The following is a 16,615-nucleotide window of genomic DNA, read 5'->3' as shown; positions in this document are numbered from 1 at the left end:
AAGTATTTATTTAAAGACGTTTACGCCGCGGACAAAGACAACTCTTTATTTAAAGACGGTTACGCCGCGGACAAAGACAACTCTTTATTTAAAGACGTTTTTACGCCGCGGACAAAGACAACTCTTTATTTAAAGACGGTTAGGCCGCGGACAAAGACAACTCTTTATTTAAAGACGTTTACGCCGCGGACAAAGACAACTCTTTATTTAAAGACGGTTACGCCGCGGACAAAGACAACTCTTTATTTAAAGACGTTTTTACGCCGCGGACAAAGACAACTCTTTATTTAAAGACGGTTACGCCGCGGACAAAGACAACTCTTTATTTAAAGACGTTTACGCCGCAGACAAAGACAACTCTTTATTTAAAGACGTTTTTACGCCGCGGACAAAGACAACTCTTTATTTAAAGACGTTTACACCGCGGACAAAGACAACTCTTTATTTAAAGACGTTTTTACGCCGCGGACAAAGACAACTCTTTATTTAAAGACGTTTACGCCGCGGACAAAGACAACTCTTTATTTAAAGACGGTTACGCCGCGGACAAAGACAACTCTTTATTTAAAGACGTTTACGCCGCGGACAAAGACAACTCTTTATTTAAAGACGTTTTTACGCCGCGGACAAAGACAACTCTTTATTTAAAGACGTTTTTACGCCGCGGACAAAGACAACTCTTTATTTAAAGACGGTTACGCCGCGGACAAAGACAACTCTTTATTTAAAGACGTTTTTACACCGCGGACAAAGACAACTCTTTATTTAAAGACGTTTACACCGCGGACAAAGACAACTCTTTATTTAAAGACGTTTACGCCGCGGACAAAGACAACTCTTGTCGTGACAAATCATGACAATAAACACAATGTTTTGGGCCGAACAAAGAATTAGAAAGAAGAAAAAAAACGGCAGGTTACAACACTTTTTTTTCTTCTTTGTAATCATTTGTTTGTTGGCTTCTTACGACGCTTAAAAGGTCTTTAAACAAACACTTTTTGAAATGTCTATGGGAAAATGCATTGGGAATGATTTCCTGGGCCTGGCGTTGTCATGAAAGGGGGCAGGACTGCGACGCTCTATAGCTTAATGCCATCTGGACTTAAGGCATATTCATAGTCTGGAGTTTCAGTGGTGAGGTGACCACCGCTCCGGTGGTGAGCTGACCACCGCTCCGGTGGTGAGGTGACCACAGCTCCGGTGGTGAGCTGACCACCGCTCCGGTGGTGAGCTGACCACCGCTCCGGTGGTGAGCTGACCACCGCTCCGGTGGTGAGGTGACCACCGCTCCGGTGGTGAGGTGACCACCGCTCCGGTGGTGAGCTGACCACCGCTCCGGTGGTGAGCTGACCACCGCTCCGGTGGTGAGGTGACCACCGGAGCTGAAATAACGTTGAGCGGTGGTGAGTAAAAACAGAGAGAAGGGCTGGAGCGGTGGCGGTGGTTTGCTCTTCACCGCGGCTCAGTGACGTCATGTTGTAGTCCAGACTATGTATGTATGAGCCTTTACAGTAAAATAAAGGACTTTCATTTGAATGAAACTACAAAACGTGTCTGTACAACTGTCACCGTTTATTCGTTTTTTTTTTATTTGAACACAAATTAAGCAACATTATCAAGACAAGCTTTTTTTTTTATTGAATTTGTCTTTTCGATTCGTTCAGCTACACAAAGTACACAGACCAGCGGGCTAGGAAATAACACACAGAAAAGAAATATGAGTTAATGTGTTTAGTTGTTGGTGGAATATGTGATTTGTCTGTGTCTATAAAAAAGGGGGGGAATTCACAATTACATTTCGATTCAATTCAACATCGAATGATGAGGTGGTCAAAGGTCATACAAACCAACGTTCTCCCGGGGATCAATAATCAATGATGAGGTGGTCAAAGGTCATACAAACCAACGTTCTCCCGGGGATCAATCGATCGGTCCGTGCCGAGCGTGAGACTCCTGTCAAATCAGTAACGCCTCGTCTCCACCAAAAACAAGGAAGAAATAAACAGGTGAGTCCGAGGCTCGTCGAACGACGACACACAGTATTTAACGTCGACAGAGAGAAGAAGTCCTTTACCTCTTTAAAGCTTCTTCTAGAAAAAGACAGGATTTTTTTTTTTTTTAGCTTTTTTTTTTATCAACGCAAAAAAACAAAAAAAAGAAGGTTGACGGTTTCAGAGTCCAAGTCTTTCAGCTCCAGCATCTCGGGCGGGCGGGTCGGCTGAACGGACGGACGGACCGACGGACGGTCTGGCGTCCGTTCGTCCACCTATACTGACCATCCTTAACGACACGCTGACATTCGGGGAGTTTCTACTCGAAATCGAAGTCGTAGTCGAAGCCCATGGTCATCATGTCGGACGGGAGCCCCAGGGTCTCGGGGGTGGGGGTGGTGGGCTCCTCGGGGTTCTGCTCGTCCTGGGGGGGCGTGGCGCCGGCGGCGGCGTCCTCTGAGGCCTGCGGCGCGGCGGCGCCCGGGGCGGAGGCGTCCTGGCCGCCGCTGGGCTCCAAGGAGGAGGAGGAGGAACACTCCAGGAGCGAGTCGGGCTCGGCCGCCGCGGCGTTGTCGTCGTCGTCGTCCGAATGCTGCCGCTGCTGCCTGCGCGTCTGGTACCGGGTCTGGGAGCGGGTGCCGGAGCGCGTCTGTCGGCCCCGGCCGCGGCCCCGCCCGGCCGAGGGGGTCTTCTTGGCCTGCGGGGAGGTTTTGGACTTGCCTTTAGGGGCGGGCTTGGGTTCAGGCTGGGCCTCGGCCTCGGGTTCGGGTTCAGCCATGTGCTGAAGGAGGTCCAGCGTGGGTTGCAGAACGGACTCTGGGCACGGATGGGGTTCCAGGGCAGGTGGAGGTTGGGCCTGGGTCTGCTGGGGTTGGGCCTGGGCCTCGAGGAGCAGCCGTGTCTGGGGTAACGGGTCCTGGGTGTCGTTGGGACCCGGCTGGGCGTCGGGAAGCGTTTCTTTCCGAGGTGGTGGTGGCGGCGGCGGCGCCTGGGTTCGGGGTGGTGCTTCTACCTCGGGAAGGGGCTGGGTCTTAACCTCGGGAAGGGGCTCGGTCTCGTTCTGGGTCTCGTTCTGGGTTGGCTGGCTCTGGATCTCGGGCAGGGGTTGCTGGGTCTGGGGTGGCGTTTGGACCTCGGGAAGGGGCTGGGTCTGGCTCAGGGGAGGTGGCTCATGGGTCTCGGGTATGGCTTTTTGCGACGCAGCGACTTGGGACGACAACGAAACCTCAGCGGCTGCGGCGGGGCTGCCGTCGGGTTCCTTCAGGGACGACGGCGTCACAGCTGCAGGTTGGGGCTGTGGAGCTGCAGCAGGTTGGGGCTGTGGAGCTGCAGCAGGTTGGGGCTGTGTAGCTGAAGGAGGTTGGGGCTGTGGAGCTGCAGCAGGTTGGAGCTGTGTAGCTGAAGGAGGTTGGAGCTGTGTAGCTGAAGGAGGTTGGGGCTGTGGAGCTGCAGCAGGTTGGGGCTGTGGAGCTGCAGCAGGTTGGAGCTGTGTAGCTGAAGGAGGTTGGGGCTGTGGAGCTGAAGGAGGTTGGGGCTGTGGAGCTGAAGGAGGTTGGGGCTGTGTAGCTGAAGGAGGTTGGGGCTGTGGAGCTGAAGGAGGTTGGGGCTGTGGAGCTGAAGGAGGTTGGGGCTGTGTAGCTGAAGGAGGTTGGGGCTGTGTAGCTGAAGGAGGTTGGGGCTGTGTAGCTGAAGGAGGTTGGGGCTGTGGAGCTGAAGGAGGTTGGGGCTGTGGAGCTGAAGGAGGTTGGGGCTGTGGAGCCGGGGGGGGTTTGGACTGAGCTGCCGGGGGGGGTTTGGACTGGGCCGCCGCGGGCGCGGTGGACTGAAGCCTCTTGGCGGCGGGGGGTGGGGTGGCGGGGGGGGGCATGCACAGCGCCGAGGGCCCGATGCTGCTGTAGAACAGGTCGAACAGGTCCTTGGCGGCGGCCGCGGCCAGGTTGGACTTCAGCTTCTCCGACTTCTGGGCGCCGTCGCCGCTGTTCATGAAGGGCGGCGGCTTGACGTAGACGGCCCGCGTCTGCTCGCTGCGCGGAACGCCCGGCACGAACACGTCGGGCTCCATCATCATCATGGACGTCGCCATCATGGCGTTGGCGGGAGGAGGAGGAGGAGGGGCTAGCATGGACTCCGGAGCCGCGGCGGCTACGGTTTCCCTAGCCGAGGGAGGAGGAGGAACAGCGGCCGCGGCGGCGGCGGCCGCCATCACCATGTTGGCCGTGGCGTAGCTCATGGCTCGGGCCTTCAGGTCCTCCGTGGCGGCCGACGCGGCCTCCGTGGGTCTCGCCATCGGTCCGATGGTCACGGCGTTTCCCGCGGGGGCGGGGGGGGGCGTGGCCTTCGCCCCGCCGGTCCCTCTGGCCGTCGCGGTCGTCGAGGTACTTTCCGCGGCGGCCGACGCCTTCGCCACAGCTCCCGTCGTCGGTACACTTCCGGACGCCGGTACCGTCGTTACGGAGGACACACACGACGACGACGACGCGCTTTTGGTCGTCTCCGTAGCGGCGGGAGGCGGAGGGGGAAGGCTCGGAGGAGGAGGAGGAAGGTTGAGGGGGGGAGGAGGAGGAGGAGGAAGGTTGGAGGGAGGGGGGAAATGGGGAGGAAGCTGCGGCCCGATGGGCGCGGCGTGCGCGTACGCGTGGTTGCTGCTGCTGCCGTCGCCGACACCGCCGTTGTCGGGCGTCGTCGTCGCCGCGGCGAACTGCCCGGGGCGGGGCGACACGTAGCTGAGGAAGGACGGCAGCGGAGCGGGCTTGGTGAACACGCCCCCGCCCCCACCCCTCCTCATCATGGTCATGTTGGGGTGGCGCGGGCCGGGCAGGTTGGGCCGGATGCGCCCGCTCCAGGGCGGGGGCGGCGCCGCGGCCCCACCCCCCACCCCCCCGGGGGGGCGCGTGGCCGCCAGCTTGTGGGCGATCTCCTGCGCCACCGCCACCGACTTGGCGAACGAGTCCTCGGCCAGCACCGTCTCGCGCTCCCGGACCGCCGCCTCGTCCTCCTTCAGGAACTGCGCGGCGATCTGCTCCGCCTCCTTGGCCAGGACGTTCTCCTTCTTCTTCCACACGAACTTCCCGAACGGAGCGGTGGTGGTCGTGGCCGCGGCTGCTGGGGGCGTGGGCGCAGACGCAGGGGGCGCCACGGGGGTGGTGGTGGGCGCCGCCGTCTTAGCCGTCTCGGCGCTCTGCTTGCGCAGCTTGGCCCTCATGGCCGGGCTGGGGCCGCACAGGACCTTGGGCGGTTCGTACGGCTTCGGAGGAGGAGGGGGGGCGGCCTCCTTTTTGGGCTCCTCTTTGTCCTTGGAGGAGGAGGAGGAGGAGGAGGGGGGGGGCTCGGGCTTCTTCAGCGCCTTGGAGGAGGAGGAGGAGGAGTCCTTGTCGCTCTTGCTGCTCCTCCGCGGGGGGGCGTCGTCCCGGTCGCGGCTGTCGCGGTCGTCGTCGCGGTCGTACTTGGACGAGGAGGAGCGCGAGGACGACGACGGGCCGAAGATGTGCCGGCCGTAGCGGGAGCCGTCGTCCGCGCTGCGGGAGTAGTAGCGCGACGAGGACGAGCGCGACTTGTACTCGTCGTGGCGCCCGCCGTCGTCGTCGTCCCTCTTGGCGGAGGCGCCGCCGCCGCCGTAGCGGAGGAGGAAGGCCGAGCGTTCCTCCTCCTCCTCCTCCTCGCCCGGCACCCAGATGTGCTTCTTCTCCGCCGGCCCCACGCCGTCCCCACGCCGGCCCGCCGCCGGCTTGAACTTCTCCGGGTCGTCCGACGAGAGGAGGTCCTTCTTGTTGTCGGCGGGCTTCTTTTCCTCCTCCTTGTTGTTGGCGGGTTGTTGTTGTTGTTGTTTGGCGTCGTCTTTCTTGCCTTTCCCCGCGGCCGCCTTGGGCTTGCCGTCCTCCTCCTTGTCCTTCTTGTTGTCGTCCTCCTTGTCCTTCTTCTTGTCCTTGCGGTCCTTCCTGTGCTTGGAGGACGTCTTGTCGTCCTTGCCGTGCGTCTCCTCGTCGTGTTTGCGTCTCTTGGTCTCCAGCGTGAGGCCGGCCTGGCGGTCCAGGTTCCGCCGCTGCTCGTACAGCGGGTTCTCGTACATCTGTTTCTGTGGGAGGACGCACACACACACACGCACGCACAGAGACACTCACGCACACACACACACACGCACAGAGACACTCGCGCACACACAAATAGACGCGCACGCACGTCGCGCACAGATACACACACAGAGATACGCACGGACAAACATGGACGGACACACACACGGACAGAGACACACAGAGACACACACACACAGAGACACACACATAGAGACACACACACACACACACACACACACACACACACACACACACTTGGATTATTTTTGCCTCACTTTTGTGCTCATCAATCAAAGACAATACGTGTGAGTGCTTCATTGGTATCTTGTAGAAAAAGGCATTTGAACAGAATCATGACGTGCTGCTCCTAACACCTCTCCCTAGTAGGACTGCGTTACCTGTGTGGCCATCAGACTCCTCAGATGCAAACTAAACCCTCCATTCGACCGACCACCGGTCGCACCCACCTTGTAGTTCTCGTTGTGGCCGTGCGTGGTCACGTGCTCCTCGGCACAGATGGCGTCTCCGAAGAAGGCGTGGCAGAGCGTGCAGAAGAAGCCTCGCACGGGCAGCAGGAACTCCGAGCCTGAGAGAGAGGGGGAGGGAGAGAGAGAGGCGAAAAGTTACCCTGAACGAGCGTCCCAACAAGGCTCAGCTGCACTCATTCATGTTTACCTGGCTACCGCCAGCCAGCCAGCCAACCGCGGGACACGGCCACAGCAACACACCTGCCATGAGATGACGACAGCCGGGTTAGTGAGGGGTCAGTCAACGTTCCATCTCATGACAATACAGAGATATGTTGTTTTTGTTCCTTTCCTTTTAAAAAACGGAAATATGGATATGAAAGCACAATGCATCGTGATATCCACGTCGTGGTGGGACTCCATGAGAACATTTATTTTTTTGTTTTTGTTTTTTTTTTTGGGGTGGGGGGGGGTGGGGGGGGGGTGTGAAGGGACAGCGGAGCTCTCCCAACGCGAGTCCGTGGTGCAAGCATCGGGGGGGCGTTTCGGAGCTTCGTTCAGAGTCAAGAGGTTCTCCTTTTAAAAGGAGAACCAGACACAGAACCAGACAGCCAGACAGAAGCACCTGAAGGGAACCTGGAGGAAGGGGATTTACTACAGCTCAATCATTTTCATTAAGAAGAAATGTAATTCATACAAATAAAAAATAAAACACTTTTTTTTTTTTTTTTTTTACAAAAAGGATTGTGTTGAAATCCTTCCTGGTGGGTGATTGTTTTTTTTTTCTTTTTTTTTGTAACGGAGGAGGAAGTCTTAAGTACCTTTGGCCGGCTTGGTCATCTTCTCCTGGCCCGAGTAGGTCTTATTGCTGCTGGTCTTGTTGGGGTTGGAGGCCCAGGGTCTGTTGTAAGGGTCCAGGGTCTGTGTGTGTGTGTGTGTGGGGAATCATAGGTTAGGTCAGGTACGCAAAAAAAAACTTTCAAAACAAAGTGTTCGATCATGAAAATGGCTTCAAAAGCTGTCGTTTTTTTTTTTTTCTTTCTTTTCTTTTTTTTTTTACATTACCAGGTACAAGTTTACAGCATGGTGTTCTTATATTGCCGTAGAGATTATATTCTCAATGCTGTATGATATTCTCGATACTGTAAAGTTTATCCTGAATATTTAGAAATACTAAACATTACATGAGTTACATTCCACTACGATGTCCATTATTAATTAACATCGCAAAGTGGCTTGACAAAAAGTCGATGTTAGTGATATTTGCTAATAAGACAGTCGCTATATTACCAAATATAAGAGTTATATCAGAAATATATCCAACAACAGTCGATCTATCACTTACAAAGGAAGAGCAGAATATATGGAAGGTGGTCCTTTGAGACATAATATTATATTTCACATTCTTCATAAGCCTTGGTAATGTTAACCCAACACCACCACATAACACTGCATCTCAGAACGCGCTCCCAGCCCTTTACCAAATGTTAAACACAATGTACGAATGAACGAACGAACCATCGCAAAGGGGCTTTTTGAGTACTTAAGAAACAAAAATTGCAATTCATTATGAATTCATTTATAATAATAATAATAATAATAATAATAATAATGATATCTCAGGGTTGTTCGTTGCCCCGTGCAGGTCACAAACCTTCCGGTGAGATTTGCAGTGCAAGTGAGTGAAAAAATCGAACATGGACCCCGAGGTGACGTTGCAGCTGTGGCACCAGTGATTCCCCGCATCGTAATATTCAAACAGGTCGGCGGTGGGCGGGGCCTTGGCGCCGACGGACAGCTCTCCTTTGTCCAAAGTCGACTGGTTTTTCGAGGACGCAGCGCCGCTCTGCTAAGAAACACACGTTTATCGGGAGTTAGTTTGGACAGGAACACACACACACACACACACACAGAGAAAGACGCACGCACACACACACACGCACGCACACAGTCACGCACGCACGAGTGCAGAAAACATCTGAAGAATTGATTTGTTTAAACTCTCAGCCCCTGGAAATAAAAAATATCTTACCTTCGTCTGAGTCGATCTGGGTCCCACAAGACAGGATGAAGTTACTCAAACCGATATTTACGGAAATCCAACCGTCTTATTCTTTAAATTATTAATGAGGCTCTCATGACGACAGATTTAAATTGACTGGGTCCAGCGCTGAGGACCGATTCATAAAACAATCCCATGTTGACAGCCTCGTAAATCGCGTTAACATTAAAATTGACTTTCGACCATTTCAATCAGTCTCTGTTGCAAATGCATCAAAAGGTTCATAATATCCCAATTGATCGTTTCATTTTAAATCTCGTCATGCTGATTTTGACTTTCTTGCACTAGCCTATATATAAAAATTTAAATGAATGGGGTAAGACAACCCTGACAACTTTAACTTTTAAGCATTACATTGGAGGACAACTCAATAAAAAAACGACGGGGATTATCTGTGAACAACAAGTTTATGAGACTCGGCCCTCTGTTCCTGTCCCTCAGAACATCCCCTTAATAAGAATAATGACAATAGGTTGTGATGTTGATGAATGCCGTTTCGGTCACACTTAAATAAACGTTTCATACAGTCTGGAGCAACGGAAGCTCTGATCATGAGTAAAATATAAATGCTTCCTTCGTACAGTCTGGAGCAACGGAAGCTCTGATCATGAGTAGAATATAAATGCTTCCTTCGTACAGTCTGGAGCAACGGAAGCTCTGATCACGAGTAAAATATAAATGCTTCCTTCGTACAGTCTGGAGCAACGGAAGCTCTTATCACGAGTAGAATATAAATGCTTCCTTCGTACAGTCTGGAGCAACGGAAGCTCTGATCATGAGTCAAATATAAATGCTTCCGTCGTACAGTCTGGAGCAACGGAAGCTCTGATCATGAGTCAAATATAAATGCTTCCGTCGTACAGTCTGGAGCAACGGAAGCTCTGATCATGAGTAAAATATAAATGCTGCCGTCGTACAGTCTGGAGCAACGGAAGCTCTGATCATGAGTAAAATATAAATGCTGCCGTCGTACAGTCTGGAGCAACGGAAGCTCTGATCATGAGTAGAATATAAATGCTTCCTTCGTACAGTCTGGAGCAACGGAAGCTCTGATCACGAGTAAAATATAAATGCTTCCTTCGTACAGTCTGGAGCAACGGAAGCTCTGATCACGAGTAGAATATAAATGCTTCCTTCGTACAGTCTGGAGCAACGGAAGCTCTGATCATGAGTCAAATATAAATGCTTCCGTCGTACAGTCTGGAGCAACGGAAGCTCTGATCATGAGTCAAATATAAATGCTTCCGTCGTACAGTCTGGAGCAACGGAAGCTCTGATCATGAGTAAAATATAAATGCTGCCGTCGTACAGTCTGGAGCAACGGAAGCTCTGATCATGAGTAAAATATAAATGCTGCCGTCGTACAGTCTGGAGCAACGGAAGCTCTGATCATGAGTAAAATATAAATGCTTCCTTCGTACAGTCTGGAGCAACGGAAGCTCTGATCATGAGTAAAATATAAATGCTTCCTTCGTACAGTCTGGAGCAACGGAAGCTCTGATCACGAGTAAAATATAAATGCTTCCTTCGTACAGTCTGGAGCAACGGAAGCTCTGATCATGAGTCAAATATAAATGCTTCCGTCGTACAGTCTGGAGCAACGGAAGCTCTGATCATGAGTAAAATATAAATGCTTCCGTCATACAGTCTGGAGCAACGGAAGCTCTGATCATGAGTAAAATATAAATGCTTCCGTCGTACAGTCTGGAGCAACGGAAGCTCTGATCATGAGTCAAATATAAATGCTTCCGTCATACAGTCTGGAGCAACGGAAGCTCTGATCATTAGTAAAATATAAACGCTTCCGTCGTACAGTCTGGAGCAACGGAAGCTCTTATCACGAGTAGAATATAAATGCTTCCTTCGTACAGTCTGGAGCAACGGAAGCTCTGATCATGAGTCAAATATAAATGCTTCCGTCGTACAGTCTGGAGCAACGGAAGCTCTGATCATGAGTCAAATATAAATGCTTCCGTCGTACAGTCTGGAGCAACGGAAGCTCTGATCATGAGTAAAATATAAATGCTGCCGTCGTACAGTCTGGAGCAACGGAAGCTCTGATCATGAGTAAAATATAAATGCTGCCGTCGTACAGTCTGGAGCAACGGAAGCTCTGATCATGAGTAAAATATAAATGCTTCCTTCGTACAGTCTGGAGCAACGGAAGCTCTGATCATGAGTAAAATATAAATGCTTCCTTCGTACAGTCTGGAGCAACGGAAGCTCTGATCACGAGTAGAATATAAATGCTTCCTTCGTACAGTCTGGAGCAACGGAAGCTCTGATCATGAGTAGAATATAAATTCTTCCTTCGTACAGTCTGGAGCAACGGAAGCTCTGATCATGAGTCAAATATAAATGCTTCCGTCGTACAGTCTGGAGCAACGGAAGCTCTGATCATGAGTAAAATATAAATGCTTCCGTCATACAGTCTGGAGCAACGGAAGCTCTGATCATGAGTAAAATATAAATGCTTCCGTCATACAGTCTGGAGCAACGGAAGCTCTGATCATGAGTCAAATATAAATGCTTCCGTCATACAGTCTGGAGCAACGGAAGCTCTGATCATTATTAAAATATAAACGCTTCCGTCGTACAGTCTGGAGCAACGGAAGCTCTGATCATGAGTAAAATATAAATGCTTCCGTCTAGGCATATATACTATAGCTTGTTGCTTGGTAGAAAAGGAAAACAAATGTAAAGATATTTTAAAAGATATTTCCGTGAACGGAAATAGCAGCATCCCTACTCGGATTTCGGGAGGCCTAGTTCCAGACTCTATATAACATTCAGGAGGTGTAGTTCCAGACTCTATATAACCATTGCATGGGCGCAAAATCGTCAATAATTTCCATGTCTTGAGAATAATTTGTCGTTGACGTATCTGCCCTGTGAAATGTGTGATTACGAAGCCTAAAAAGGAACCGGAAGAAATACAAATTGTAACATTTTATCGTCATATTTGGGTGACAACTAAAAACTAATGGTCAACTTAACCCATTCTGACCGGGCACCCATTTTGGTGTTGGCATCATGTTATGCTTTAGCTATTGAAAAATAGCAGATCTACAAGCTCATATCGCGCCACCGAGTGGCGCGATACGAGCTTGTAGGTCTGCTATTTTTGAAAAAAATCGAAGAACGACTGACATTTTTTAGAACACTAACACTACTGCTTTAGATTGTGGGGGGCCTAAATAATATAGAAGCGTTTTTATCAAGAATCGATCAATGTCACCGCATGGTCCACACACTACAAATTAAGAAAAAAAATAAACTTTTTTTTTTTTTTTAGCACATTGCCAAAAGGGCAAGACACCCCCTAGTGTCTATTTGTGCACGCCACTGATAATCTATACCAGGGCTGGGCAACTTTGACGATGGCGAATGCGCCAATATATCTCCACACTCACTCCAGAGGGGCCACAGTGCATTACTGTCGTAGCAAAAAATAGCCGATCTACAAGAACTACTAAGATCTACTTGTAGATCGGCTATTTTTGCTATATTCGAATTGAAAACCTGAATAATGTTTTGCTATTTTTGAATTGGAATCCTGAAAAGTAACCTTTTTATTGAAATGCATTTAGTTATAGTTCTGTTAACTTTATTAACTGTAGTGTTAACATAACTACACTGGACACAAAAAGACAATAACATTTGAATACTAGTCATTTAATACTAGTCATGAAGAAATTAAAGTGGGTTTGGAATTGTAAAAGCTGAAATCAATCAGTATTCTGATATTAACATGGGGGCCACATTAAGTGAATGTGGGGGCCGCATATTATACACAATAATCTATATTGTGTATAATATATCCACCCATCTAGCTACATACTCACCTGTCCTCGAAAACTAAACTACAGTAATTAGAACAACAATGCATGTATTTTTTGGCCCAACTTCACCTAGACTGTATTACCTTAATAAACATGGTCATGAATACCTTCTGCTTCCAGTCACTAGTTTAAAGTCTCATTTCTAATGTCATAATATTCTTTTTGGAAAATTATGGTCCCATGGGGGGGGGGGGGGGGGGGGGGGGGTGGGAGTCCCGCCTCGTTGTCTGGGCCAGCCAATGGCCAGATGGGCCCAAACGGATCTAGAAATATGGCGACTTACAGTGCAAGGAATTACAGGCTTCATTTTACGTCCATGTTAGATCTGGGGATCGCTTTGTCCATATTTTGTACAGTCTATGGATGGAACCCAGAACCCATATAGGAAGGAACCAATTCAGAGAAATTAACTGGCTCCCAGTAGAACCCAGTAGAGCCCATATAGGAAGGAACCAGTTCAGAGAGCTGAACTGGCTCCCAGTAGAACCCAAGGTTACAATGGCTAGACTAAACATGATCCATACAATTAAAGGACAACTTTAGTTTTTTTTTCAACCAAGGTTCATGTTTTAGGTTGTTATTAGAGAAAGTAAAAGGTGAGTGTTATTTGTTTTTCATTTGCTGAGGAAGGTCGCAAGACCAAAACGTTGCTCAATCAAATTAAATTGCCCTGAACTGGCAATTGGCAGTGAGCGTAGCCTGGCAGCCTGGAAACCAGCGTTAAAATGACCTCCAATCTGAGGACATTTAAACAGAAAACTAAACAATGGCTACTGGAAAAGGTTCCCCTATAGAGCGTCGCAATCCCGCCCCCTCGAGAGACCCGGAAAAGAAATCGCCGTTCATTTTCCTCATTGGCATTTCTTAAAGTATTTATTTAAAGACGGTTACGCCGCGGACAAAGCCAACTCGGATCGTGACAAATCATGACAATGAACACAATATTTTGGGGGCGATCAAATCATTAGAAAGAAGAAAATAAAGGCAGGAGACAACACTATTTGTTTAGTTTTTCTTCTCATAAATTATTTGATCGGCCCCAAAACATTGTGTTCATTGTCATGATTCGTCACGATCCGAGTTGGCTTTGTCCGCGGCGTAAACGTCTTTAAATAAATACTTTAAGAAAAGCCTATGGGAGAAATGCATTGGGATTCATTTCCTGGGCCACTCGTCGTTCTGAAAGGGGGAGGGACTGCGACGCTCTATAGAGGGTCATATCAGAGGGAAGGATAGGGACGTACTTGTTGTGTTGTGTATGTAATGTTTATGTACCGTTATGTATTTGTGATGTATTCTTAAGTATGGTTTCCGTTCAGTGTGAGAGAGGACCTCAGTGGAAATAAAGTCTTTGAGCTTTACTGTGAAATCCCGCCGATTATAATGATGTATTATTATTGCTTTTCTAAATAAATAAATAAATCTAATAAAAAATATCCAGAAGACATTTTTTAAATGTCGATATCAGGCCTAATATGGGTTTAAGTCTACAGGACTAAAAACCACTGGTTTAGTTACACTGGTCTGTACGATAGACTGACCTGGTTTAGACTAGTCTCCATAAACCACTGGTTTAGACTAGTCTCCATAAACCACTGGTTTAGACTAGTCTCCATAAACCACTGGTTTAGACTAGTCTCCATAAACCACTGGTTTAGTTACACTGGTCTGTACGATAGACTGACCTGGTTTAGACTAGTCTCCATAAACCACTGGTTTAGTTACACTGGTCTGTACGATAGACTGACCTGGTTTAGACTAGTCTCCATAAACCACTGGTTTAGTTACACTGGTCTGTACGATAGACTGACCTGGTTTAGACTAGTCTCCATAAACCACTGGTTTAGACTAGTCTCCATAAACCACTGGTTTAGACTAGTCTCCATAAACCACTGGTTTAGACTAGTCTCCATAAACCACTGGTTTAGTTACACTGGTCTGTACGATAGACTGACCTGGTTTAGACTAAACCCACTGGTGCCTGCAGGTGGCGCTACACTCATCTAAATGGTGGTGGATGCGTTTTACTACCTTGGCCGCTCCGTCGGTCGCCGATCGCTGCTCGGCAGGACTGGCGCCTCGCTCGCGTTTGCTCTTCTTCTGCGGTGGCGGCGACGACGAGTCCTCCGGCTCCTCCCCCCCCTCCCCCTCCTCCTCCTTCTTGACGCCGGCGCCCCCGGGCGGGCGGGCGGGGCGGCGCGGCCGGTCGGACGGCGTCAGGCCCAAGATGGACGCCACCTTGTCCACCTCGGAGCGCTTCCTCTCCGCCGACTCGTGCTCCTTGCGGAGCTCAGAGATCTGGCTCATTACCTCCTCCTGGAGGACGGGAGGGGGAACGCAGTGGCATTCATGGGAAGCGTTTATTGTGCATTTATGTGCATTTATATTTATTGTGCATTTATATTTATGTGCATTTATGTGCATTTATATTTATGTGCATTTATATTTATGTGCATTTATGTGCATTTATATTTATGTGCATTTATATTTATGTGCATTTATATTTATGTGCATTTATATTTATGTGCATTTATATTTATGTGCATTTATATTTATGTGCATTTATATTTATGTGCATTTATATTTATGTGCATTTATATTTATGTGCATTTATATTTATGTGCATTTATATTTATGTGCATTTATGTGCATTTATATTTATGTGCATTTATATTTATGTGCATTTATATTTATGTGCATTTATATTTATGTGCATTTATATTTATGTGCATTTATATTTATGTGCATTTATATTTATGTGCATTTATATTTATGTGCATTTATATTTATGTGCATTTATGTGCATTTATATTTATGTGCATTTATATTTATGTGCATTTATATTTATGTGCATTTATATTTATGTGCATTTATATTTATGTGCATTTATATTTATGTGCATTTATATTTATGTGCATTTATGTGCATTTATATTTATGTGCAATTATATTTATGTGCATTTATATTTATGTGCAATTATATTTATGTGCATTTATATTTATGTGCATTTATGTGCATTTATATTTATGTGCAATTATATTTATGTGCATTTATATTTATGTGCATTTATGTGCATTTATATTTATGTGCATTTATATTTATGTGCATTTATGTGCATTTATATTTATGTGCATTTATGTGCATTTATATTTATGTGCATTTATGTGCATTTATATTTATGTGCATTTATATTTATGTGCATTTATGTGCATTTATATTTATGTGCATTTATGTGCATTTATGTAAAGTGCTTTTGATTCAAAGCGCTTTACATAGATTGATGTGCATTACATTCATCCATATCCTTTCATCCTTTCAGAGTTTTGTAACTCAAATCTTTGCTTCTATAGGGGGGGTCCTTCTATTTTTAGATGGGGGTCCCTGGAACAACATATTTTTAGATGGGGGTCCCTGGAACAACATATTTTCAGATGGGGGTCCCTGGAACAACATATTTTCAGAGGGGGGTCCCTGGAACAACATATTTTCAGAGGGGGGTCCCTGGAACAACATATTTTCAGATGGGGGTCCCTGGAACAACATATTCTAGAGGGGGGTCCCTGGAATAACATATTTTTAGATGGGGGGTCCCTGGAACAACATATTTTTAGATGGGGGGTCCCTGGAATAACATATTTTTAGATGGGAGTCCCTGGAATAACATATTTTTAGATGGGGGTCCCTGGAATAACATATTTTTAGATGGGAGTCCCTGGAATAACATATTTTTAGATGGGGGGTCCCTGGAATAACATATTTTTAGATGGGAGTCCCTGGAATAACATATTTTTAGATGGGGGTCCCTGGAATAACATATTTTTAGATGGGGGGTCCCTGGAACAACATATTTTTAGATGGGGGGTCCCTGGAACAAGCCAATTACTACATATAATTCTGGGGGTCCTTGGCGTGAAAAAGGTTGAGAACCACTGAACACCTGAAACAAACCGACTTTTCAGAAAACTGGGTTAACTGTGTTTGTGTGGTGTATGGTAAAGGTCAAAGGTCAAACTGGGTTAACTGTGTTTGCGTGGTGTATGGTAAAGGTCAAAGGTCACATACCTGCAGACGGCTGATCTCTGACAGCAGAGGGTCTTTATGACCGTCTTTCTCTCTCCGCTTCTTCCTGAGGAGCTCACCTAGCGCACGCACACACACACACACACACACACACACACACACA

At 48.1% G+C, this 16,615-nt stretch overlaps 1 protein-coding gene across 1 annotated transcript in view; it reads right to left on the bottom strand.

Annotated features, from left to right (window-relative positions):
- Window positions 1–1,553: 1,553 nt before the first annotated feature.
- Window positions 1,554–16,615, bottom strand: part of znf318 (zinc finger protein 318) — a 41,378-nt gene continuing 26,316 nt past the window's right edge. Inside the window, exons 13-18 of the mRNA XM_083775107.1 lie at window positions 16,495–16,571; window positions 14,464–14,748; window positions 8,183–8,377; window positions 7,350–7,449; window positions 6,529–6,647; window positions 1,554–6,063 (exon numbers count right to left, since the gene is read on the bottom strand). Coding sequence (XP_083631233.1) covers window positions 2,311–6,063; window positions 6,529–6,647; window positions 7,350–7,449; window positions 8,183–8,377; window positions 14,464–14,748; window positions 16,495–16,571 — 4,529 coding nt within the window. The 3' untranslated portion in view covers window positions 1,554–2,310. The remainder of the gene's footprint in view (window positions 6,064–6,528; window positions 6,648–7,349; window positions 7,450–8,182; window positions 8,378–14,463; window positions 14,749–16,494; window positions 16,572–16,615) is intronic.

Source organism: Protomyctophum parallelum (assembly GCF_964188405.1).
Source record: "Protomyctophum parallelum genome assembly, chromosome: 10".
NCBI classification, from domain to species: Eukaryota; Metazoa; Chordata; class Actinopteri; order Myctophiformes; family Myctophidae; genus Protomyctophum; species Protomyctophum parallelum.
This window is presented reverse-complemented; position numbering and strand designations above follow the sequence as displayed.